Source organism: Strix aluco, chromosome 9, assembly GCF_031877795.1.
Source record: "Strix aluco isolate bStrAlu1 chromosome 9, bStrAlu1.hap1, whole genome shotgun sequence".
In the NCBI taxonomy this organism is placed as follows: Eukaryota; Metazoa; Chordata; class Aves; order Strigiformes; family Strigidae; genus Strix; species Strix aluco.
The window spans coordinates 21,409,561-21,436,575 of record NC_133939.1 but is presented as its reverse complement, the minus strand read 5'-3'; the positions used below and the strand labels follow the sequence as shown (position 1 = coordinate 21,436,575).

Below are 27,015 nucleotides of genomic sequence, written 5' to 3'. Positions count from 1 at the left end.
GAAATTCAGTTTCAGTGTTCATGAGCAGAACTGCTGGTGCAGAAGAACAAAGCTATCTCAGTTGTTTAGGGTAGCAAGAGTGATGAGCAAGCAAGCGCACTCCCATGCTTTCAGGAGGATATACTGCAAAGAAAGGAGGGAGAAGAAGAGTGACTATCATTTAGAAAATACTCACTGCTGCCTCAAGATAGCTGCCTTTTGATACTACTTTGGCATTAATATTGTTCCCCTGGGTACAGACAGCTGTGAAAAAGCTCAGTAGGTAGATAAGCAAGAAGAAAAAGTGGCGGTAAAAAAAATTAGCATAATTTTGAGCTGATGAATTCTGTCTGTATGTATTAAAATGTGTCAGTTGTTACCGTGCAGTGCTGTGAAACCTTTCAAAATGCAAGTGAATTTATTTTTTTTTTCTGGTAAGATTGTTACGATAACTCGATCTGTTATCAAACATTTATCAATGATCTTTCATCTTCTTTTATCTAAGTAGATGTCTTTTGAGTGAAAATGTATAATAAATAACTGAAAGGTAAATATTAGATACTCAAGAATACTGACTGCAGAACTGACATTAGATATGCTTTCTGTGGAATCTTTTTAATGATTATTGAAAAATTAACTGCAAAACACTCATCCAAAAGCTGCTGCTGGTCTACATTTGTCTAGCATGTTATATATTGCAGCTTTTTACTATCCTTCACCTGCTCCTTTTCTCAGTCTTTTGGCTCTTTTTGAGATGACTGAACCCACATGCCCTGCACAGCAAACCCAGCACAGCTGCCATGTTTGCACAGTGGGGCCTTGAAAAGAATGAAACAACCTTTAGAGGCAGTGATAACACTATTTTAGCTATGTTGATAATAGTATGCTGAAATTGCTTAACCAGCTGTAGTATTGAGTGTGCTTGGATAGAACAGCCCTTCCTTACAATTTGTTGTTTTGCACTTTATCACCATTTATCAAATAGTGTTTGGTGATTTCTCCTGGAGTCTGAAGATTAGGTCAGAGTGAATTTCTCCTATACCAGCCAGTTAGCTTGATTGAGAATCACCAATTCAGGCTGTAAATAAATAAAAATAGATTAGATTAGGGATTCACATTTTTTTTTTTTAGCATTATTCTCTCACTGTGAAATTGATATTCTTTGTGATTATAGCATTTAGCTCATACATGCCATTTCCCAGTCATGAATGGCACTGGGTGAGGTATATTGATCATGTTGCCATTTCAAAGGTATGTCATGAGGAACTGGATGTGTAAGTGTATTTTTACTAGTCAGACTAATTTTGTCAGACTCATTAGCTTCAGACAGTTTTTCTGCGGTCTTCAGAACCATTCTTTTTATTTACTGCAGTCTCCAATGCAGTCAGTGGTTGATGACATCCTGTTAAGATTTGTGTGGGTCCCTTGAGCCAGCGCACATGAAGATCAAGTCTTAATCCGTGATTGAGGCAACCCCTGGCAATACAAGTTATTGTGATTTAGTTCAATGTCAGCAATGCCATCTTCTGCTCTGAACAGTTGTTAATATTTTGCTGGAGTGAATAATTGTGTTAGGACTCAGTTCCACAGAGCATTAGGTGCTGCATTTCAGAAGAGTTCACTCAATTTGTGGATCAAAACAGTTTGGGTTCTTCAGGGGTCTGAAATAATTATTTAGACAAGTATGACTGTATAATAAACACCTCTGTGTAGAGTAACTGGTCAAGAAGGAATAGGTGGTCCCTATGCAGACTAAAATTTAGTTGCTTTAGATAAATATTTAGTGGAAGGTTAATGTTGTGGTCTTAGATCAATTTAATGTAGTTCTTCGCTGACAAAAACAGGTAGCCAGAAGCACAGTGTTGCTAATTGACAGGTTATTCTCACAAGTTTGCAAATAGTATGTATATTCATTGGTTCCAATTGATAGTGGCTAACATGTACAGTGAAAAAGAGAAGAGGTACAGTAGGGCTAATACAGAAATGTCTTGGCTGATTAGCTGTGTCCAGTGTGTGAAATGGAGTGCAGATGCATTATAACCTTCATATACATGCTATTCCCATGCTAGACTGTCAGCTACAACCAACTATCAACTTTAGTGAAAGCTTCAGAGGTGTCTTGGTTATCTTACGGTAGAAAAGTAACTTAATCTGAAGTTAAACAAAGCAGAGGAGTTGTCTGTAAATCTACTAACCTTTCCATACATTTGTATGTAAATCTGAAGAAAGAGGCGATCTTGCAGTTTATGCTTGTTTTTCCCACTTCTTCCATCTGGCTTGTATTGTGGGAGTGATCAAGAAAATAAGGAAGTATGGCAAAGCATTGCCCAGAACACTCTAATGCCTGTATTTGGGCCAGGAAAGAAGCTATTAAGCCACTAGTGCTGTTGTGGTTAAGGCCAGGACCTGCACCAACTCCCAAAATGTAAGAGCTATTTTGAGGATTAATGCTGCCCATAATTACCTTTTTCTGCTTGCAAGGTGTTGCACTGCTCAATGTCCATCTCAGCCTCTTCCAAATAGTATCAATTTTCTACACCATGGGCTTTGGCTGAGTGCTCCAAGGCCTGATTTTTAGAAATGCTGAGTACCCGCAATGCTATTTAAAGTTAATGGGAGCACAGGCTTCTCAGCAGAATTTAAAATTGGGCCTCTGTGCTCAAACAAGAGATTTTAGTTTAGCAGTCACAAGACTGCTTAAATGATCGGTCTGAATTCTAGATACATTCTAGAACTGGTTTTTTTTGTTGTTGTTTTTTTATTTTTTTTTTACAAAACATGTTGATAATACTTGATTGATTCCTGGGAAGTTGAGGTATGTCCCATTATACCCCTTGTTTTTTTAAAAAATTTTGTGAGCATTACTACTCTTTTAGTTAATGTATAGCTAGTAGAACAGCTGGCACATATGAATGAAGAGAATTCAGTTATAATAGATTTGCTTCTCTGTGATGCTTTATGGCATTAATCTTTTTTCTGTTGGATTGAATGGCAAGGAACTAACTTCTGCTGACATGTTTAAGGGTTAGAATAAGAAATAAAACAATGTTCCTTTATTGTTTAAATTTCTTTACATGTGTCTGGTGGATTTCTCAAGGTACTGAACTATAGTGTTTTGAGCATGTAGTTCAAAGTCTTTCTTTAAACATGCTATAGCTACCCCTGTTCTGTTGATGAGCATGATGTTCCCCCCTTGAAATCAGTAATCCGCCATTCTCGTCTACCCCAACTCTTTGTGGTTTTTTATAGTAATCTAAGTTTCAGTTAAAAATATGACCTCCCTGGATAAAAGGTGCATCCTTATTCATTCCCTGCCTTAATCAGTTTTGTTTGTTCACTCCCTTGTTTTTTGCTCATATAATTATTTTTTTGTTTCAAGCCAAGAGGTCTGTTAGGGCTCCTGTAATAACTACATCCCATGGAAGATGGAGAGTCATCCACTGGATTCATACACGTCTCATACAAGATATTTTGGGTTCAGGCTCTTCAGTTTTAAAACAAATATACTTCTTTGGCATGACTCTGGATTCTGGGGGGAATTCTAATTCTCTGTGACTCACTTTGAACTGAAACAGCAAGGTAAATAGTTTGCTGCGTGAAGCCAGTAGTTTAATGCCTGATCTTCAACGCACAGATCAGCACTGTCAGTATTCATGGTAGAAGAGAAAAGAATCACTATCAGGTTTATAATCCCTGTTACTCCATACTGATAGGAGTTACTCCTTTGGAGCTTGTGTTTGGGTTTTCACTGAGCAGCAGATTGAAACCAGTTCAGGAACAGCAGTAATATTAGTATTCATTGTAGCAAGATGCCAATTAGGAAAACCTTCACTCTTTTCTCCTTAAAGCAGCCGTCCTCTTACTTTAGAACACAGTAGAAACATTATGTTATTAATTACATTTTACCAAATGAACTTCACTTAAAGCTTAATTAAAACTGTGAAAGCTGAATTATACTAATGTAGTGTTGTAAACACAGCAGAATTAGGAGTTGTGTGTGAGTAGCTGGTCACGGAATTGAAAATACCTATCCCCTTTGTTTTTTTTAAGAATATCTGAGGAATTTGTACATTGGATTTCATACAGCTTTGTCTATACAATGGCCATGCAGCGTTGTAATTTCTAATTCTGTAGCCACTTAGACCCGTTCTGTCCTCAGAGCTGATACTCCTAAATTGGGAGCAGTTATCTTGCTGGATGAGAAACCTGAGAAAACAAGGAAAGAAATGGGTTCTTATGTCTTATCAAATGCCAGTGTTCATTGTTAATTCTCCCCATTGTCTATTGTCAGGTGCCTGTACATGTCCTACGACTAGTTAGGAGAGCTATGTGAATTTAGCATTAGAGGATAATTGGAATTATTGTGTGTGATTAAAAAGTTGTGTTGGAATCATAGCAAAAATCCAATAGGCCATCACAGTAAAGCTGAGGATTTTTTCATACATTAGTTAAAATACATATTTTGTCTTATTGCCACAGATGGAATGAATGAGAGTATGTTAAATCCAGACATCTGCAGAATGGCCATCAGGTGGCTCCGGATCTCAGCAGTATCATGAACAGAGGTTTAATTCAGACATATTTTTATACCCCAGACTCCTAGTTCTGATTATCTGTATCAGTAAGAATGCAATTTTTCTGGTGCAGGACTAGCTATTATTTTTTATGTCAATGAAATTACACTTAGAGCATTATTTATACACCTTGCTCATAATAAGTAACTGGCAAATTTTGATGTTCTATTGATAGAGCTTAATATTTAAAACAGATTGCACAGATGTGGTGTTTTTATCTACAGTGTTACTAACCCAGAAGAAACGCTGAGCGTTAAACCTACTAAACCTTTCCTGGCAATCACAAAACCCTAATTTGGAGATCGTAAAACCTGTGGCAAAAAATCTGCCACCTGCTGACCAAGGAGGAAAGTACTTATTAAGCACTGCGGTGCACTGGATAGAGGTCTCCAGCGTCATTCCAGCCATAGGAGAAACTGGTAGTTTTGCAGAGCTCGTCAGCAGCAGATCTGAAAAGGCCTGGTCAGTAGTTTTCTGACAGCATATTTTTCTGTCAGAAAGTGCTGTTTTGTTATAATTAAAACTTTCTGTGGGAACACGTCAATGAGAAATTTAAATGTTCCATTCTAAAAATATCAGAACATTCTGTTTCAAAATTTTTAGACTGGAACACTTTGATTTTTATTCCAGAATGATTTTTTTTTAAAAGTAATTATTTTTGCACATTATAAAAACAAGAAGTCAAAATTGAAATTGTCATCTTTATATTAAACATTAATGAAACCTCACATCATCACTGTAGCATGTGGTAACTTCAATGCAGTCAAGAATCTAGGAGTCTTGGCTTTTAGTACCCTGCTCTGACCACTCAGTCTATGTCTCACTACTTATGGTCATGCGCTGTGGGGAGAATATGTCAAGAGTGTGACTATCTTCTCATTTGGATGAGGGAGATGGACATGGAAAGAAAACTTCATTTTTCTCATCTTTGCATCTTTATTTCTTTTATTGTAATTTTTGCATGAATTACTTAAATTGCTACAATAGTTTAAAGAAAAACTGTTTTGAACTTATACTCCTTTTAGTAATACAGCATACACAAAGAGTTCCCAGTTATAGCCAAAATCACACCAGTCAATATTCAGAAAAAAGAAGAGAAGTAAACAACTAAAGATAACTCTCAAGGCTTTCCTTTGCCTAGCTTTGTAAGTTTAGTACTTATCATGTGCTAAAAAGAAAAGATAAACTTTTCATTTTATCCTTCCAGGAAAGGAATGAAAGAAAAAAAAATGCAGGATTTGATTAGTGGTAGATTCAGGAGTTATTATTTTTATATCTTTCCTTAAAATGGGGCTCCAGCTAAGTTGTGTGACTTCCTAAAGATTGGTAACTTTGTTTTCAGAAAGAAAGGAAATACAGTGGTTCTGATTGTGTATCACCACTTATGACAAATATCTATCTGTCTATCTAATATATGTCTATATGGCAGCCAATTACACTGTGTTAAAAAAAGATGTTTAGATGCACATAACCAGGCTAAATTTATACTCACAGGGACACTTTCTAATTTTCAACTTCATGACTTTTAAAATATGATTTTAATGTGGCTTTTAATGCAATTAGAAAAATGAAGAAAAAGAAATTGCACATGCAAAATCAGTGATTCTCGCTCAACATGGATTATCAGAAGGTTTGAGTTCTTTTTCTCACAGTGTAGTTATCTACCATGTGAGCTGGGGAGGTAACTTAACACAGACGCTTGTTTACCTCTGTAGGAACCAGGCACGGGAGAGGGGAAGTGTGCCTACGCTGTCAGGGGATGTTTAGATTCAGGAAGTATGAGTTCAGTTCTGTGATTTGTAGGGGACTGTCCTGTTACGATTGGAGAGACCCTCCTCCACAGGTCTTTTGCTTTTCATTTTTCTCCTACCTCCCCTCAGTTCCTGTCCTTTTTTGCTTCTTCACCATGCTACCTTCACCCACTTCTCCCTCCCATTCTTTCTGTTTCCATTTTTGCCACTAAGTTGCTGTTTTCTTTTGTTCTTTTTACCCCTTCCATATTGTTCCACCCTGCCTCTGCCCTTTCCACTTCTGTGTCTTCTGACCTTTCCTTGTAACTATCTTTTCTTTCAGGATCCTCCTGAACCTTTTGTGCCAAGACCTCCTGATCCTGTTCATCCATCTGTTTCACATCCTCTAAGTAGTCTTCATCTATCTAGTTCTTCCTCACCAGTGAGGTGATGGCAATAGAAGCATAGTACACAAAAGAAGGATGCGCTCCCAGCTGTTGAGTGTAGAGTCTTGATGCCACAACAATCCCAGCAGTTGGAATGAACAATTTCAGAGAATATCCTTTCTGTCTCTGTAGCTATGTTGGAGGATACTTATACTGTGGTTTCAAGCAATGTGGTCTTTTTCAACAAAGTCAGTGAAATGTTACCATTTGTAGCACCTTACCCTTTCAATAACCTTTTATGGGACCAGATAGTGGTTCAAACTGGTGAACTGCTCTGGCATTAAAGTATTTATTTATTGCTTGGTGTTTTTTCAGCTGAATAAGTTATTGGATCCATTCAGAGGGAAAATATGGTCAATTTGCCAGAAATATTTGGTGCTTTTTAGCTAACGTATCCCACCAAAAACCCAACTTTTGGAAGATACCCAGAATAGAAAATTCATTCCAGTTTCTAAAGTATGCACAACCTAATAATGGAAGAAGGCAGACAAATTTTAGGTAACTCAAGTGTTTGCAATTTTGTCATCTGATCTGTAATATTTGTGCACCTCTGCCACATGAATATCTGTCAGTCATACTATGGCATATGTTAACATAATACCCATAGGGAATAACAAAGCTGCTTTATTTGGGATTTGTTCGGCTGTCCCTGTTATCTTACTCAGCAGAACAACCTGCTATGATAGACTGGTGGTAATATTAATTTGTTTAAAGAAATTGACAGGTAAAACATATTCCTTTATTTTGTTCATTAAAAGATTCACTCCAGTAGATTAGAGAAATATTATTTCAGGTATCTAAGAAAGGCATCCTTGCTCTCTATTGGCTTGCTTTTGTCTTACCCATATTTGGTTGAGATTCTTCATGTAATCTGTGACATTCTTTGTACCATTGCTTTAAACATATTCAGTGAGATATGATGCAGTGATTCACTTTGTGCTTATAGCAACTTGAGGCAAATAAGATACAATTTTAACTTCTGCAGCAGAAGGCTATTGACTTGCCTGGTCCCTTTACTAGACAGGTTCTGAATCGTTGGTGCCATTGCCTGATTTACATCTTTGCAAATATGTGCAAATACAGACTATCGCCATATGGTCTTAGGTCCCCAGAAGTGCTGGTGACCTACTTGAATATCTTAGTTAACAGAATAGGAGCTTGTACCTCTTCACATTTTATACATTTCAAAAGGCAGTATTTTTCTTATTTTTCTGTGTATAATTTCTGAAAAGGATCCTACAATGTTTGAATTATAGTAAAGCATCTGAGAGATCAAGGTCTTTGTTTTGGGGAGGTGTTGAATTTTCTGTTGCTGGATTGATGTCTTCTGTGGCAGAAGGCAAGAGATCCTCATTTCTGAATTCTCTGGTAAAGCTAGAAGGAGCTGGAAGGTCCATAATTTGTTTCCATGGTTTTCCAGGACATCTGGGGAGAGGAGATTCTGGGCGATCTGGCAACCCATTAAATAAAGAAGTGTCAGGAAGAATTAGTGATTCTGCAGGTGTACTGGTTTCCTTTCTTGCAACCCCAGGATTAACTAGCTCTGGTGCTGTTTCAGCACTGGATGATGGGAGGGTTTCGTTTTGATTAAAACCCCTTTCATTGGACTCCTCAGAAGATTTGGGATTTGGATGTTTATGTTTACCATGTTTACTGTGTTTTTTATGCCCACACCCATGGCTAGTCCTGTGCCCACAACCAATTTCATGACTATGCCTTTTGTCAGACTCATGATCCTTTTTATATTCATGCCTGTGTTTTTGCCCATGTTTATGCCTGTATTTAAGCTCAGGTTCACCTTCACCTTCTGGTTCCTGTCCACCATCTTTTCTCATTTCTTTGTCAGGTTTTTGCCTTTCTTCTTCATTTATATTGGAGCATGAAATTTCATTTGGCTCCTCTTGTGTAGCAAAGCTTCGGAAAGGTGTGAATCCAGGAGGCCTTCTTAGAAGTACGGTCTAAAAAACATTGCAATAATAGTCGTATTTGTTACATGAACAAGAACAATAGCTTCAGATTTGGGAAATTCAGAAGTTGGCTTGTTGCAGTACATAAGTTATATAGCAAAAATATGTTCTCAGATTTTTAAAGTAAACCAAATAATTATCTTTTCTATCTATGGTAGGCATGGAAACATAAACATTGCCCCAGATAACTCCAGAGTATTTTAGCAGTTATATGGTAAAAGAACAATTCATATATCACTGAAATTCTGCCAGTTTGACATGGGAATGATACTATGGAGAGGAAGACATGTACTGGTTTTAATTTATGAACAATACAGTTGATTTCTAAGACTAAATGTCCCTGCGCTTGTTAGAGTATAACACTCTGATGTATAAAACCAGTTTATGCTAAAGGTTAACACATCTCTGGGTAGTCTCAATACCAGAATATACAAAAGATCCGGGTTGTTTTGTTATATGAAATGTAACTATTCAATTTTTTGTTTCTAGATTTGAAATACGCATTTCATAAGATTGCTTAGAAATAGCACATATAGGTTAAAGCTGATAATATGAAACATTCAGTTGTTATTGAGTAATCTCCATTTCCCCATCACTGTTCAACTGGAAAATAAAGACTGAACGCATGGTGTACAGTCACTATCCAACATGGATTTCGTTTCTGTCCACTAAAGTGTCTGATCATTATCTAGCTGCAAATCAGAGTTGTTTGGGGTGGAGCTAAATTTGAAAGTTGATGTGGATATAGTATTGTAGTGAAAACAAAGAGGAGAGACATTTATTAGTTGATACATAATGAATGAATAGGTAGTTATGCAGGTGCTGAGCACTGTGAAGTTATTGATTATGAATGCAAGTTAACCAATCTCACTATTAAAAAACCTGCAATCATCAGAACTAAAAAAATTCTGATAATAAAAAAGATTTATGTTCCATTCTGAAATTTTCAAACTGACCCATGTTCAGAGGTAGTTAGTTGTGGAGCTGGGCAGAAGGGAAACTGAAGGATCTTTCTGCAGAGACTGACAACTCGTGGCAGGAGATCTGCTCCTCTACAAATATGAAAAGATTCACAGATGCTTTTGAAATCCATGGGGTATAGTTATTGTGTTGCCAAATATATTTTTGTCTCAATTTTTAAACCCAGTATGAATAGTAATTCAAAGGAGCTGATGGGGCTTGATACTTCAGAGCTGAACTGATAACAACTGATAAAGAGTAGTCAATAGGCAGCATGTTCTCTCTGTCCTGTTACTCTTGCATTTGTGTCATCCCTGTCTTGGCCAGTCTCACCTTGTGGTGAAACCAACTTCGATGTAACAAGTTGCTGAGGTCAGAGGGAGCAGTGTGTCATTGCTGAGGTTGTTAAAAGAACTATGAGTTCCTTTAGTTTTGGTACAAAATATGGGATAATTTGGAATGGATAAAGAATTTAATGACTGCCTTTGTTCTGTACTCTACTTATGATGATGGGTAATGAGGAGGAATCATACCGATGACCGTTCTTTAGAGCAGTTAACCTGGGAAGAGATTTTATCCTCCCCTGCGATCACGTGAATTTGTGCTTCGCATGGCCATGGTACCTGTTGACAAAACAAAAATCAACACATTAAGGCCACAAAACATTAGACACAAAGTAAGAGAGTTGTGCTTGAAAAAAGAAAATTTTTTTTATTAATACTTTAAAATACAAATATACTTGGAATTTTACCCAAATATCTATGAAATCCATCTTAGTGATGAAGACTTCTGTATCGGGACACATCTCTGCTTAGCTTTTTGAGGTTATAGTATGCCTGTGTGAACACTTCAATCTGACTTTGGATTGGAGATGCAGTCTTGAAAAATTGTATTTTTCATCTCCTGCACTTTTGGAGTACTGACTGTTTAATCTTCATGATATTCCTAAGAAATATTGTTTGTCGATGATATTTCTCCTACTAAAAATTGGGAAATTGAGATAGAGAGAAAGGCATTTTTTTTTCTATTTAGTGCCTGCTGGTTTTAAAATCTCACAGGTAAGCACTATTCAGTAAGTAACTATTCCCACTATGGTGGGAAAAGAGAGGAGAAATAAAACCTCTCTTTCCCAACCAACTCCCTTGCCAGTGGTTCTGGCCCTATCAGCATTACTTTCCAGTGGCTGGAACACATTTTCCCAGTATCAGCAGCATGCACTCCAGAAACATCACTCCTTTGAATGCCAATAACACTCCAATCTCATGTTTTCCTTAGCTGCAAATCCACAGAGTAAGGAGTACTGCAGCTATTTCATTTTGCAGCAGCCTCCTCCCCTCCTTTCTTTGATTCATTATCATCAAAAGAAAGTTCCTTTTGCTTTGCGGTGAGCACTGATCCTGCAGTTGGAGTGACTCACTTTAAGCTTCATGTTTTACTGCCATTGTTACTGTCTTGGGTTATAAACAGTGAAAGGTGTCCTTATTGAAACAAAAATTTTCTGAAAGAGGTAGCAGAACTCAGGATGTGATTTCACTTAAGTGTTTACAATTTCTGGTGCAAATTAATTTGTCTGTTAGGAACATTACAGTTGGCAACATCATTGTGACTTACACTGTCTGGCATGGCTTCACAGTCTTCATGAAGTTTTTCGAACTCTTTCTTTGAGCAGTTTGTCTTCTGGACTGCAAATATTAAATGGTATTTTTGTCCTGCAACCGCCTGAAAAATTAGCAAGAAGGCTTTCCATGATAAAGGCATTTTACTGAAAAGTGTTCATGTTTTTCTACAAGCTTGAACTACTTATATTCTACAAGTCCTGACCACTGGGACAACATATGCTAGGAACAATATTAAATATTTGGCAGCAAACCTATCTGCTTCTAATCAACATACTTATTTACTCCAGTTCCCATTTGCAAAAATTCCAGCATTGAAATTGAAGGAAACAGAAAGGTCAGAATAATATCAGGGCCACAGTTTTGGCTTTGTTTTATTGGATGCCTGTAGTAATTTCATTAATAACAAATGAAATCATTAGAGACACCACTGTGGAGAGCCAAATATGATGTAAGAAAAGTGGAATGTGAGTAAAATGAAGTGTGTGATGAACAGGCTCAGTTAAAAATGAACATATTTGCCAAATGCATTAAGGAGAGAAACTGCCTGGGTTCAGGAATGTGCCTGGTACAAGTTCTCTTAGTATGTTTTACAGAGCCCAAGATAATATATCTTGCTTCAGAGACAGCAGGCAAAACATGAAATTCTGTCTATTTTAAGTCTATTTTAAAAATGTATGCCTGCTAATATCAATCATGATATGAAAAGTGAGAAAGAAGAAAAAAGTTTGAAAGAAGAAAAAAGGTTTAAATGAAGAAAAAGCACAGATATTATTAGTAAGATAATATGAGCTATTCAGAAAAACTCCAGTGTGCTTTTAGTGCTTCTCCAGTGGTACCCCTCATGTCCAGGACTTGTTGTTGACAAAGTATTTTCTGAACTACTCCACTGCCTTATTTTCAGTTCTGTCCTAAACCTCTGTTTCGATATGTTGGGACAGTAAACAAGGCAATTGCTGACCAATATTATCCTCTTGATTCCTTGTTCTTCTTTACTCAGTTGTATTTATCTGTATATCTTAAGTCATGCACAGATGTTCTCTTGTGAATCTAGCTGGAGTATTATTAGCAGCAGAATCAGTATATAAATTAACATATCTAAGGGAAATTGAAAAGCCCCATTTCTTGGAGCTTATAGCTACTGTATGGTGGACAGTTGCTTAAAATAACATACAGAGTATCGAGGTGGTGGATCAAGTGGGTAGTTTCTACTTTTCTAGTTTAAAAGTCTGTTAGACTGGTAAACTGTGGGGTAGATACACAGAAATCAGATACCCTAAGTCAACCTTTTCCCCATGCTTTTAAATACATGTTATTTTAAGAAAAATTAAAAAAATCAAGAGATGGGAGATTTTAAAATAACTTCTGAATGCAAAACAAGATGAATAAAATTTTGCAAGAAAAAATGCATGGATATTTCAGTTACCACATGTATCAACACTTAGAGAAAAACATTATTTCAAATCTAAATACAACCTAAGTTAACATTCAGCTCAGATCAATAACACTGCCATGTCTGTTCCTCATTTCTGCGGTGTGTGTATCCCAACCTGAACTGTCGCTGCTTCTATTTCTCCACCTTTATAGTAGAATTCATCATTGCTGTCCGAATTATACTTTTCCATAGAAACCTTCAGTAGTTCCTTCAGTTCTGGACTGTCTTTTGGGATAGTCTTTGGACAACCAGCATAAATGCCAGGAATTACTGTGTCTTCAACTGAAAGAAACGAACAGATTTCAGATATAAGGAGCAAAAGGTTCAATGTAGATAAAGGCTGGGAAAAACAATTAGTTATAAACCCCTGCCTTCTCGAACACTTCGTATTTGGGTCTATCAAATGAAACCAAAATATCTTTGAGTTTTATATGAACAGCATTATATCTTGATTATTTAAAAGAGTACTGGATCAGCACATGGTGTCACATTGGACACTTGACAGTTTTCCCATAGAAACAAAAACTGTGTGTACCAATTGCGGGTAGCTAGCAAATAAAGAGAGGGAACATCTACACCTATGGAAGGACCTGAATCAGGTGAAATAAGAAATGCGTGTTATTGGCAATGAATGAGTGTGTTGAAGAATATCATTATAATTTCTTGAAGAAAAACAAGTTTGAATGGGTGAGAATGCAGCATATACTACATGGAGTAGTACTGTACTCCCTGTTCTAAAGCTCTGTAGCTGTGATAAACTGTGCAAATAGATGGCTGGAGGAAAAAGTAACAATAAGAAAATGATTCAGGAGTTTGACTATAATGAACTTATAAATTCCAAGTAATTTATTTAGTAGGGGGAAAAAGAAGCCTCTAACATATCAAACGTAAATATAACCATGCAATATGAAATAAACAGTGATAGTATCAATAGGTGAATTACCAATTTTGGACAAAATCTTAAAGTCCTCAGCTCCTTTGCCTTTCAAAAGAATACACTGGAGCCCTTTGGAAAGTTAGAAGCAGCCACTTATTTAAACAACGTGATATTAACTTGCTTGTCATTGTGGTGGAAAAATAATTAATTTTTGTAGGACTGTTACACTCTTTGAGTTTGTATCTTTTAGTCTCCAAATGAGAGTCAGCAACCAGCTCCATGTCCTAGAAACAGGGCAGTATACAAATGATAAAATGTAACTTTTGGCTGCATATAAAAAACTTGTAGGAAGTTAAAAGAATCTGCGGTAATATTTCATTAAGAGGCCATGCTTTCTCTTCTTATTATCCATTTTCATCCCTTGCATTTTTATTTTGTCTCTTTTTTTTTTTTTTTTTTTTTTTTTACAATTGTAAAAACCAGAAAATTGCAGAACTTTTAAAATTGATAATGCCTATGACATACCTGGAAACTTGCATTGGCTTGCAATATCTATGATCTGTGCCTGAAGATTTTCATATGCTTTGGCATCACATTTACCTACACGCTGGAATAAAAAAAAAAACCAAAAGAGCTCCTCATTATTTAGAAATAATGAACAAGCTCACATCCTAATACCTTCCTGCTAACAGAATAAGTCAAGCATGCTACTAATAATTCCTTCCTTCCTTTAATATACGGGGAGCAAGAAGCCTGACAGTCTGCAGAGCCAACAAATGATCAATGTTCAAAAGGACCACTCTGAGAAAATAAAACCATAAAAGAGAAGCTAAATGAACTATTTGTATGTATTCATTACAGAAGGAAATGGGGAGGTTTACAAGCCGGAGTCCTGTTTTATGGAGGACTCACTGGAATTTCTGTCTCAAACTGTAAAGACGAAAAAGAAGATTATGCAATTCAATCAAACATTATGGAGTTTCTTGGATTTACTCAGGTGTTCTAAAGGAACTGTAGTAGATGACTAGCTTAAAATTGCTTTGATATCTTAGGACTGGAAGAAAGCAGATGTTGATCCTGTTCTGTTTTAAAAAGGTTATAGACCTATAAAACTGATGTCTGTACCATTCAAGTGATTAGAAATGGTAATAAGGAAAGAACTAGGGGGTATGAATACATCAAGGAGAGAACTGGGTTTTGTTGTGAACAGTAGTCATATTTTGCAGATTTGTCAAAGTTCTTCAAAAGCATCAACAAAAGTGGGTAAAGAGACCTGTTGATCAAGTATACATAGATTTTCAAAATGGTTTCAGTGAAGTCCCTTATCAAAGACTCCAAAGGAAACTAATCAACTGTAGAAGACGATGACTGTAACAATTCAAAGTCTTAGGGCTGTGACAGATACTTGAAAATGTCATCCATAAAAAAATCTGTTTAGTAGTTGTTTAGAAAAAGTAATTAAAAAAAATGTCAAGGCTTATTATCCAGGTTAGGGAGAATGACATTATGCCCCACTATAGCTCTGTGGTTCATGTGCATGTTGAATACAGGGTGCAATTCTAGTCTTCCTGTTTCAGAATGAGTAGTACAGAGCTGAATAAAGGTATTAAACAACTTCCATGGAACTTCCAGTCATTCCAAGGTATAGCATATTTTTGGAATATCATATTTACTAATACCTGTCAATGATTTATTAGCAAGGCTGCTTAACAGTTTGGAGGATAAGTAATAAAGATCCAATCCCGCAAACCCTGAATGATCAAAGTAGTATGTGAATGAGCTTAAGGTTTAAGAGCAAGCCTAGGTAATGGAGAGATTTGCTTCAGCTAGTCTGATTCTCACTCTCCTATTATTTACCACAGTGTTGTCATTCTTTCCTTTTTTGATCAATGCTTCTGAAACATTCTTGAGACATCCAAGCAGTAATTTTTGAACAGGAGAGGCTCTTGAATGTCACACTCAACAGTATGCTTCCACAACAGCTGAAACAGACGCGAGTCAGGACTCCTGTGGTTCCTCCCCTCCCATTTACCACCACTGTTCATTATGATTCTGTGTTCCTGCCCTCTACCTTGTATTTGCAGAAGCATTTGTCTGACCCTCTGATGAGCTGGTTCAGGGAGCTTGGTTGAGAGGGTGACCCTGTTGCGGATGGAGTGGTGCACTTCGCTCATAGGAGAGAGCAGCAGTATGTTTACATGTTTACATACATGAGTATGGAAGAGAAACAAAGTTTGATAGTAAATGCAACAGTGGTTTAACAAGACTTGATGGCAAGGTATGCTTGATTTTCACTGCATAGAGGACAGGGTCAGACAAAACTGTCAGGGAGACCCTCCCATTGAGTCACGAGGTTCAGAATGGACACCCTTGCTTTCTAAACTCCTTTTCAGAGAGGAGTCTAGGTGTGGCTGGATCCAATCCTAGTCCCAGACTTGGTCAACAGTTTATGTCTAAAGGATTATGTGTGCGCACTCAATCTTTTATATCACTTAGCTAAGATTTCAAAGTTACATCATGCTTATTCCCAATTCACTTACCAAGTATCTGATGTGATAAGGATTCTCTCAACCTTGAGGAGTAACCTTAAGAGGTGTCCCTACTCAAGGGGAGATCCTGGCATGCAGCCCGCTGCCATGCAGGAGAGCACAATGGGACCTGGGGCTACCCACTATTTATAGAGTAAGGTGATTGACTTATAGTCATATTTGCATACCAGACATATTTTGGTTGCCGCATGCTCAACTAGCCCTCAGCTGTTGAGCAAGATTTATAGCCCTTATCTATTGTGTCATCTGTCTCCCTAGAGTCCAACTTAAACCAGGTGCAGCCATCATGACCACCACTGGTGGCTGTTGCTTTAAGAAGAAAGGGGTGGAGGGGAGTACACAGCCACAAACCCTCTATTTTTAGTACAGTTAATTCTGTTACAGGTCAGAGAAGTTGAGGAAGTACCTGGTTTTGCATCACTGTTTAGCTAGAGTATGTATGTTTGTTAATAAACTTCTTTTGAAGCTCTCTTATTTGGACTGTGGTAGAGGTTAAGTACTAGTTCAGCTACTTACTTTTCTTAGAAAATATGTCTTAAGCTGGAAAAATGGTGCTAATTTTGATTATCTCTTTTTGGGTTGAACCTGAATAACTCGAATATATGGATAGGAACTTCTCAAGGGATTTATTATTTGCGTGAGACTGTTTAGATTCTGTAGAGTAATCTGTAAACATTTCAGTGGTTGTCTTAGTCACTGATTCAGGAGAAGACATGGATGTTCTAATTGCATAAATAGACAGTTATCTATAAGCCTAGATTTAAACTTCGTTCAAAGTGAAACAAGACTATAAATATTTTCTTGAGTCAGATCTCAATGAATATTTGTTAATATGATATTTTCTTGGTAAACAGATTTTGAAGATTACTTACACCTCTAGAAGTGGGTTTGCACTCTGGAGTTAAATCTTGAAATTGGTCTTTGGAGCAATTAGTCTCCTCAATTTCGTATTTAATTATGTAATTCCATCCAGCTACCACCTGGAACAGATGTTTAGGAGACGCATTATGTAAAACAATACAAAGTTGGAAATTAATCTATTAAATGTGATTAGCAAAGAAAGCAAAACTATTCTAGTGCCTTCCATCCATCAAATCACTTTGCAGTCATTGAGCCATAGAGTATTCATGGACAACAAAAAAAGTCTTGTCCTTGTGATACAAAAAGTAAACTAAAAGTCATGCATATATTAGAAGTGCACTTTGTATTTGGATTCCACTTCTCCTGGCAAGCCTGCAGCCTCATAAGACTTTGTTTCTTGCAGTTTCCTCCAAAGTATCTGTTACTTATTACTCCCAGTGGCAGAAAGCTGGTCTAGATAGATGACTACACTAATACAGCTTGGCAAGTCCTATGTTCGTGAGCTTAGGACATAGTAAAACCGTATCTGAATAATGTAACTTTATACTGCTGGCATCATTTGTTATTGAGGATCCTGTATTTATCATCTACCTATAATTGTGACTGTCTTGGGCTTTACCTTCCTCGCCTGCTGTTTTGTCCAGATTTGTGACCCTTTTTTTCACTTTCTCTCCAGGAAGCAGTTCAGTTTTCCTCAGTGTGCCTACTGCTTCTCACCCATGAAATCTCTGCATGGCACAGTATTGGGTCAGGTAACATTGGATTAAAAAGGGGAAATAAGAATCAAATATAGGAACTTTTCATCCCAGATCAATTAAGATGGAGGGCTCTGATCAGTCTTTGTTGTCCAGAAGTGACATGATGGTTCTCTTTCCAGCTGCTGAATTGCAGTCTGTCTGCGACGTTTTGTCATGTGGCTTAAACGTTGTGTAAGCTTGTCTTTCAGTTAAGAGGATCATTGCCATCAGTAAATAGAAAAAGGACAGTCTGAATTAAATCATGGGTCAAACTGACATGACACCAGAAGATGCTTTTTGGCTAAGTAAATACATACACATTCAAAGAAAATTGTATTTATATTTGGTGTGGGGTTATGTACTAGTTAAAAACCAAATAAGAATCTTTACTTTCTAGCAACATCACACCAATTCATAGGAGAGCCTTTCACAGGGAAATAATTGTTGCATGGAATACCATATGACATAAAATTTCTGTGATCTGAGCTGTCATTTCTTGCAAAGCAGGTATTCCTGCATGCAGAAATCTTTCAGCAAGTGGCATGCTGGCTTTTTGTTTTTCGTAACCTTTTTTCCTATATGGGGTTTACCCGTCCTATAGTGTATAACAGCTGCTGACATATGGGTCCTATTGCATTGCAAAAACATAGCTGCCTGCTGCTGTTTGAGAGGCTGTAGAGTATACAAGACATCTGTGCAGGCTGGCAGTTTTGGCACAGAACCTAGGAGAGATCTGCTCCTGCTGGAGCTTCAGGGAGAGGCCAAGTAGAATACCCAAGTGCATCTGAGATGACACAAGTTGCCTTGTCAGCACTGAATGCAAACAAACTGCTGCTAAACACTGGTTAGATGCAACTGCAGATAAAGAAAAATATGTTTGCTATCAGTTTGTAAAGTTGACAGCTCTGAAAATCCAGTAGGTAACTGTTTATGATTCCTTATAAATTAAGAGAATTATTTACAGGGTCTACATTGTAGATGTATTCTCTATGCTTTTATTATGAAATATAAACCACCTTAAAATCAGAAATGTCTACATAAAACAACCAAGGTACCTGGTTTGGGGTTTTTTTCTGTAAGATTTAGAGAAAAATCATACACAAACCTGTCTTTTAGCTTCTTTTATTTCCACAAGCTTAAAAAGGGCAGGTTCAGCACTGTGCCTGTTAAACTTTTCAATGGCTTGTTTCAGAATTTCTGACACTTCTGAAGTGTCAGTTGATATAGGATGAAAACATCCAAGACATGGAGCCTCAGCAAGTGGTACCTTTGGTGCAGCTGGAAGAGAAACAAAAAAAAAAATATAGGACTTCATGTAAAACAGCCTCAGGTTTTAATTTTTCCCTATCTGGGAATGAGAGAAAAGGTTCAATGAGCAAGAACCTTTCCTGCTTTTAGTTGGAGCGATCAGCAAAACCCACATTTTCGTTTCAGGGCCTGCAAAGACATTCACTGTATTTAGAAACATGCTTTGGTTTGTGGTGGTAGGGGCCATCTGTGATATGAGGATCCAGGATTTCAGCAGCAAGCTTCATTCAGAGGAGCAACTGAGTTCAGGAGTCATTGAATCTCTGAAAAACCTTGCATGTAGTTTTGACACCATTAAAGAAGGGTCACCTCTCATACAGTCAGGGAAGAACCAGCTACAACTAAGGAGATGTTCTTCAGATTCTTCAAAGCTCACCCACTGTGTGCAGCTGCTTACTGTCCTCACCATTTTTCAGGATGGGGACTTTGGCAGGACGTTTTGGCTCATCCATGTGAACTGCTCTGACTCTGAGCTCCTTAGGGACTGTAGTTGAACTATTCTACTGCTGTGTTGTTTGAACTCCCCCTGCTACTCACGGTGGCTGCCAGTTACCACTCGGTGTTACCTTCAGGCTTAACCAACTGGATTGGCTGTGGACAGACAAGCTTGACGGAGACGCTCAAACTTCTGTTTCCTACTACTAATCCTATTAACTCTCTTCCCCTTCTAGTAATCATGGATTGGATTTTCATAAATTAATTTTATAGTTCAGTACATAAATTAATTTCATGATTCAGCGAGCTTGAGAATGAAAGTGGGACAATATGTGGTCTCTGTGGAATTGAAGTAAAATTTGTGTGCCTGATCCTCAGCTGGCATAAACTGGCTTTAATGGAGTTATGTCACCTTGCACCAGCCAGGAAACCAGTCCAGGGTCAGTATGATCAAACTGTTCCACCAAGAAGGCTGAGCAGTGTGGTACCTAACATGTTGGGGAAACCCCTCACCAGTTCGGGTCTGTTGTTTCTCTCTTTCTGTTTGAATCCTTTGGATTTGATTTGGCTCCTCTATACATTTTTAATATCTCAGTGTAAGCAATACTATTTAGTCTTAGCTCTCCAAGGGATACTTGAACAAAGTCTGGACCTTTGTATTTCTAGCATCACTTATTTTGACTCAGTAATGACAAATATATACATGTTACAGAAAAATGTGACCATGTTTTCAGGGAGTAATCATGAAGGAGATAATAAAACAACAGTACACCCAGTTCTAAACCATCTATGGTCTCAGCATTTTCATAAGTGCTGAACTAATGTGTATTCTTTTTTCAGAGTTGCTATAACTTGTTAAGAAGAGATGAGCTTCTTAAGCTGAATAGATGATTCATTTAATTTATGTATGTTTCTTTAGCTTTCTAAGCAAAGATTCAAATGCAGATTTCCCATGCATTCTCTGTGGGATTCACACATCTTTTACTGGCAACTAGATGTCACCATTGCCCTACAAATGTGTCTAAAGTAAACGGTGTTTGTTCAGTAGCACAACATGGAGTTTGTGTGTACTGCAGTTCCTAGGAGGACACTGGCTGTAGGTACAGCCATTTAAGCTTTAAACAAGATAGCTAGGAACAAAAAACAAAGATAAGCTGCCAAACATCTCAGAAATTGTGGTAAATGCATATTAACCACAGAAGCATTTAGCTTCCCACCACCAGTTGGATGGATATTTTAAAACTAGCTTGGATGTGTTGTACATGAGCACTAGGCATAGGCATATAGAAATCTCAGTTACAAAGCTTTAAAACAATGTGATTTCTTTCTAATAAAAGAAATTACTATGTGAACAGAATGTGTCATATATGAATGTCTTATAGGGAAGAAATATAGTACTGCTTATTGTTAAGGTCTAAAAGATATCAGAGTCTCTCTTACATAATTACATCACTGCTAGATTTTTATTTTGTAATTGAAACTTTTTTGTTCTTTGGTTGGGGGTAAATTACTTGTTAAAGTATTTACAAGTATTTAGTCATTTTTAGTTTGGAGAAAATTAAGGTACAATTTTGTCATAAAAGGTTTTTTCCTAATAATTTATGTCACAATTTCATACTTATATAAGTAAGGACAGAAAATTAAAATGTGACAAGTTGTATCTAGTCTCTAAGTTACTCATATGCTTATGGTCTTAAGCAAATTCATTTTAACTTGGTATAATTCCAGTGTTTGAAGAAACTTACTACACATGCATGTGCCAGTTTTCATTACCCTAGATAGAAACTGCCAGTGCTTCACTGACTTAACCTATATAACAGCAAAGTGAAATTTTATCTTTAACATGTAGTTGCTTATGGAAGATCATTTATAATTGTCTGAATAGAATGATAAGGAACTCCTACCTTTAAAGTTACCCAACAGTCTCAGCATTATATTTTTCCCATTCATATTTATTGATGTACTTGTTGAATGCTGCCCCAAACAGTTACATACCTGGAAAAATTCTGCAATCTTGTGAAACATTACTTGTTTTTTCATCATTATTCAAGTGAACTCGAGCTGTGCATTCTCCTGTTTTCTGCAAAAACATATGACAACATTTGTCTTAAATTTGCTAAAGAAAAATACAGTGCTATATATTATTTTAGATATTGAACAAAGTTGACAGTTGCAAATTGAGTTTGGGGAACAAGTTCATATGTACATTTGTAGTAATGTCCAATTTGCTGTTTTGTTACTGGAAAAGGAACGGGTTTGTTGATTGTGAGGAGAGCAGGGAATGAACTGAGTAGATAATTTGAAAGATTGCTTTGTATCATGATTGATGTGTATTAACTAACTGTTTACAGTCAGAATAATGAAAATAAACATATCCTCATAAAGTCTGTATAAATTGTGTATTTACCTACCTTCCTCTCTGCTAGTACAAGATATGCAGCAATGACCATGGCATTTCATTTGAATCATTTATTCAGATGATACTATCGCCATCATCCCTTTCTTTGCACTGTGTACTGTGTGAAATAACAGTGACTTCCACTGGAAATGTGCAGCGTTCCTGAACGCTATGTGTGCCCCAATCGTACCTTCTCTAGGTGCTCTCTAGTAGCATGAGCCAGACATGCTTTGCACTGCTAAAAGCCCTCTGGTAATTTTTCCTGCCATAGTGGCTTCCATGTCAGTATTTTTGTTGGTGCAGATCTGAAGTCAATGTGGTTATGCAAGTTTCCATTATACATAATTAATAGAAAGTTTTACAGCCCTCACACTCCCACAGTGCATGTATCTTCTGTTGAATTTATTGTGAACCTTCATCTTGAAGGGCTGAAATGTTCCCTTCTGCACATATTCAGAATTATAATGGTAAACTCATGAATATAATGGTTAACTTTAGAGTTGCAAACATTTCTGTACCGTACTTTAGTCCTATAAGCTCTCAAAAGCAACACAGCTAAAAAAGTTCAATTCTCTACTGTATTTTTCCCCAGGCAACTGCAGTCCTGGTCGTTATGCTGATGCTGCTGTACAGAGACCTTCTAAAGAGGACAGATACTTACAGCCTCTGCAGGTACTTTGTAATCACAGTCTTGCCAGAGTTTGTTTTCCTCAGTGGCACAAGTGGTTTCTTGTATTCGATATTTCACATAGAATTGTGTGTTAGGACCTGCCTGGATAAAAACAATATGCATTTCATCATTTGCATAGTAATAAATCAAGTGAAAAGATAAGAGCCTCAAAAGGTAAATACTATCCATTGGTTACCTTGTATTTTATAGTACGGTTTCAGATTAGCTGCTGGTCTCCATGCAAGGTCTCCCAAATCTTCATAGTTCAATAATTAACTTACCTAATTATACTGTTGAGCCCTTACCTACAATTACAATATGTTGATACAATATATACGGTATGCTCAACTACCTTCATTTTAACTTGTTGTACCAAGGGCTTTAAAACCAGAAAGAAGTGGTTAGGTTTTATGCTCATATTCAGATGTACTCCAAATAAGCAAATCTGGGTTGCTGCTTGGATAGTTAGCATAATTACCAGCTTGGACTGTGCTCCTGTCTGACTCCCTCACTCTCACTCTTGGCCTCCTCCCAGATCTGTCTACTTTCCTTCTGTACAACTCTACAGGCAGCCCAGGAACAGCAGCCAGCAGCCCTCAGGCAGCCTGGCAGTGCCCAAACTGCCTTTACTCTATGGTAACAGGGTACTTAAGCTGCCCGGCCTACTCAGGGGAAAGGGGCGAGGAGGGCATATGCTCTGGAGCCAGCCTTTGGCACTGCCTGCAGTTTTCCTGTAGGCATTAAAGGCTGAGCTGCTCACGAGGGTAGCCTCAGGAATCCCATAAGATGAAATACAAAGTATTAAGCAAAGTTTGGCCTGGCCAGTGGAAGTGTTTCTGACATTAGTAAATCAGTAGGGGGCATTTTCTCCTTGCCATAAACTGAATAGTGAGCCTGTGCCTACAGGTAGCATTAGCACACTGCAAGGTCTGGGACTCATCCTTTAGAGGAGATATAAAGCCAGAAGTTACTAATCTTTTACAGCCACTAAAAATGTTCTGCCAATGTGGCTTTTCAAATACAAAAACAGGCAGTTGCTGTAGTTTGACACTGGTTATCCTCAAATAATACTGCTGGAAGAATTAAATGATAATTCTTGCCTTAGTGGTACCACGAAAGTGAAGCCGAGCTGACACAGGTGGAAGATACTGGATTTATGCTGGTGTGGACACAGAGTTACGTTCTGTATTCTCTCAATTCCTGTTGTGTATTGCTACAACTACAAAGAGGTGTAGAGGTACCTGATATAATGGTTGCAGGTTGTAAAACAGGATGAAAGGGTCTCTAAAACTACAATGGACTTAATCCTCAGCAGGTGTAAATTGACATTTATGGAGCTGCATCAGATTATACTGTCTGGGATGTGGTTTTAAAAAGAGCCAAATTCTGTTCTCTGTTACAGGATTCTAATCTGCAATAGATCAGCTCAGTGAGTAAACAAAATATGTGAGAAAAGACATTGTTTCTGTACGTTATTTGTTGTTGGTTTATTTCATTATTATTATGAACAGCTATGCCTTTAACTGGGTCATGTTCAGTCTTTCACCAGTCAGCTTTTATGTTTTATTACCTTATCAATAATGAATGTACATGAATATGTAATAACCAGCTATTTAATTAATGCATTCAACATTGTGAGACTAGCAAGGAGTAAAATCTATACTCTTTTTAGAAAAAGAATATTGAATATGAGGAAACCTCTATTGTAGATTCCTTTTCTCTGTTTTTTATTTAACATCATAGTCAGATCAATGATTCAGAGTGATTATTGATCTCCACCTCAGATCTTTTCAAGAAAAGGAAAGATGGATATGTAGAGAATGAAAGATGAATAATAATTGCAACAAATACATGTTCTTAAAAGTAGAACATTGTTTAAGATAAAATACTGAAACTAATATCTATCCTTTGGGAACATCAGTAAAAGGAAGGTGGTGTTACAGCTCTGATATAAAGATGTTTTCATTTGTCTGTTGTTAAGGATGTGTGTAGTTCAGTGAAGTCAGGGGGACTATTCATTTGTTTAATATTAATTATATAAAGGGTTTGCCAGATTTTAGTCTTTGTCACTACATACTAAAATCTCCACAGTTTGAAAACAAGAAAACCAGAGGGTAGGTGCCAGAAGATGTGGGTAGTTTACCATAAGGCATTTAGCAGTTCATGTCCCCTTTCTATCTAGGTAAGTGTCTCGTGATTTTGGAGTGCAAAATATTCTCTCCGACACTGGGTTTCTTGTGTTTTACATGTGAAAATCCAATCCAGTAGGAAAAAATGCTAATGTTGTTTTCCGGTAAAGTAATGCTTGTCATTGTTATGGTAATATCATCTTTGTATGCCTCTCAGAGGTAAATACTCTTTTGTTAGATTAACTGTACAGAAGGACTCCAGGCAAAGGATCATGTTTCATTCTTTTTTTCTTCTGTAATTTTAGCTGTCACCCTATTTGACTAAAATACCACCTAGTGCTTTTAGATAGATCTGTGACTCAGGACTAGTGTCAATCAAATATATTCACAAACAATTTATTCAGAGTATTGCCAAATTTTATCAGGTCATTCTTTTTCGTGTGTGATACCAGCTCTTCCCAAGTCAGGATAATAGTCAGGTTTTTTAGTAAGTGTGTTTTTGCCATTCATCTGTAAACCTTACTGATGATGGAAAGAGGTAGAATTCCCAACAGAGAAAGGAGAAAACAGAGTGGACTAGTAAGACAAATTGTATTAGCGATAGAAATTTTCTGTTCTTTAGTCCTTGCATTAATAAGCAATTCACCAGCATGCATAGTCCCATTGATAAGAACATAATATACATCCCTGCTTGTCATGGTAACGAGCATCTTACTGTGCAAGTCATTTCTTCGATTTTTTAAAACCTTTCTGGAAGACACTTTGCTGTCAGGCTTGCTCTCTTATGAACAAGATAGAGATAATCAGATTCAAAGTGCATAAACAATTCCAACTTTTTTTTTTTTTTTTTTTTTTTTTTTTTTGCAAAGTCTACTTACAGTTCTCTTGGCTTCCATCACCATGTATAGAGCAAACTGATTACCGGTTGCTTGGTCTCCGTTGTATTTCTTCAGCGCTGTGTCAACAGCTTTAAAGACATCAGGGTCATCACAGTCCGAAAACTCAAATGGAAGAGGGGTGGCTGCGCTAGAGAAAAAACTACAGCAGAGTGCTAATAGAATGAAAGGTTTCATAATTGGACAAAAAAGGTCCCCTGAATTAGAAGGCTCTTTAAAAACCAAATGGAAAAGGAATGCCTGACAGGGTTTTAGTCACCTCTACTGTTTTTCAGGAGCAATAACTAAGTAAACAAAATGAGCAGGCTGCTGGGGTTGGTTGGTTCTCATCATACCCTGTTTATACTGCAAATAAACTTCTGAGTTTATCTAGATAAACTTTGTGTGGTCACCAGAATGACACTAAGGTTATCCACCTGCCATCAAGATAACAAGCTAAATGGCTGCAGCTGGGGACAGGTTTAGACTAAGCAGGATGGCCCCTGAGCAAAAGAGAAAACAGAATGTTTGTAGCTTTCCGGCTTCTTTTCTTAACATCTAAACTGCTGCTGAGAATGAATTTTAGAAAGCTTAAATAAAACACCCAAGAAGGTCACAGTGGCAATGAAGCTTTGGTTCTGGACAACCCTGTAAATTTTATAGATCTGTTTAGTGTTCAGACTGCAATAGTTCTGAGAAGTCAGAGCATGTTTGGAAAAAAGTCATTGAACAGGTGCATATCATTGAATGTCACGTAACTCTTCAATAACAATTGATAAGCCTTGTCCTTTATGCTACTATTGGAAGTGTCCATCTTTGCTGCCATGTGCAGACTGCCTTTGGACCATGGATTAGTCAGTCTTCATAATGTTTTATTATCATTGCAGATAAGGAAAGTGACACCCAAGAACTAGGGATTAAGTATTGTTGCCTGTGTCTGACAGAGCCAGAATTAGAGCTGGCTGAGAACATCTGGTGCTTGTCTCCAGTGCTGAGCACCAAATAGCTTTGATCTGAATCTGGGATTGCCTCAGCTCCAGTGTTCTAGCTATGTCTTGCTGTACTGGGTTTGCATGGCAAGGTTTTGGTATCAAGGGGACTACAGGGGTGGCTTCTGTGAGAAGCTGCTAGAAACTTTCTTAGTGTCTGATAGAGCCAAGATGGACCCGCTGCTGGCCAAGACCGAGTGCATCAGCAACAATGGTAGTGTCTCTGTGATAACATATCTAAGAAGAGGGAAAAAAACCCTGTGCAACGGCAACTGCAGCTGGAGAGAGGAGTGAGAATATGCGAGAGAAACAACTCTGCAGAACCAAGGTCAGTGAAGAAGGAGGGTGAGGAGGTGCTCCAGGGACCAGAGCAGAGATTCCCCTGCAGCCCGTGGTGCAGCCCATGGTGAGGTAGCTGTGCCCTGCACCCAGGGAGGCCCACAGGGGAGCAGAGACCCACCTGCAGCCCAGGGAGGACCC

At 37.5% G+C, this 27,015-nt stretch overlaps 2 protein-coding genes across 4 annotated transcripts in view; one reads left to right on the top strand and one right to left on the bottom strand.

Moving 5' to 3' along the window:
- The window catches only part of SENP5 (SUMO specific peptidase 5), a 198,273-nt gene that overhangs the window by 8,082 nt on the left and 163,176 nt on the right, over positions 1 to 27,015 (top strand). The window contains exons 4-5 of the mRNA XM_074834168.1: positions 22,465 to 22,544; positions 23,945 to 23,971. The gene's annotated coding sequence lies outside the window, so the exon portion shown is untranslated. The remainder of the gene's footprint in view (positions 1 to 22,464; positions 22,545 to 23,944; positions 23,972 to 27,015) is intronic.
- Positions 7,741 to 26,069, bottom strand: KNG1 (kininogen 1). Of its 3 annotated transcripts, none has more exons than XM_074834165.1 (11): positions 25,550 to 26,069; positions 22,534 to 22,644; positions 21,470 to 21,554; positions 18,837 to 19,009; positions 17,006 to 17,113; positions 14,110 to 14,191; positions 12,823 to 12,989; positions 11,268 to 11,375; positions 10,190 to 10,279; positions 8,528 to 8,687; positions 7,741 to 8,179 (listed from the first exon to the last, which is right to left on the bottom strand). In XM_074834165.1, exons 1-11 carry the CDS (start codon positions 25,742 to 25,744, stop codon positions 7,980 to 7,982), a joined length of 1,479 nt encoding a protein of 492 aa, XP_074690266.1. In that variant the 5' UTR covers positions 25,745 to 26,069; the 3' UTR covers positions 7,741 to 7,979. The 3 variants fall into 3 exon arrangements, with proteins under 3 accessions (XP_074690266.1, XP_074690267.1, XP_074690265.1); XM_074834166.1 differs by having other exon boundaries at positions 8,534 to 8,687; positions 25,550 to 26,066; XM_074834164.1 differs by having other exon boundaries at positions 7,741 to 8,687.

Bases quoted from the DNA above. Each gene is read 5' to 3' on its own strand.
- KNG1 (XM_074834164.1), bottom strand. From the start codon at position 25,744: ATGAAACCTTTCATTCTATTAGCACTCTGCTGTAGTTTTTTCTCTAGC. The intron at 21,555-22,533 runs GTAAGTATCTGT...ATGTTTTTGCAG, and splicing joins ACAAAGTACCTGCAGAGGCT to AAAACAGGAGAATGCACAGC. The intron at 19,010-21,469 runs GTATGTAACTGT...TTTCTCTTCCAG, and splicing joins AGATTGCAGAATTTTTCCAG to CTGCACCAAAGGTACCACTT.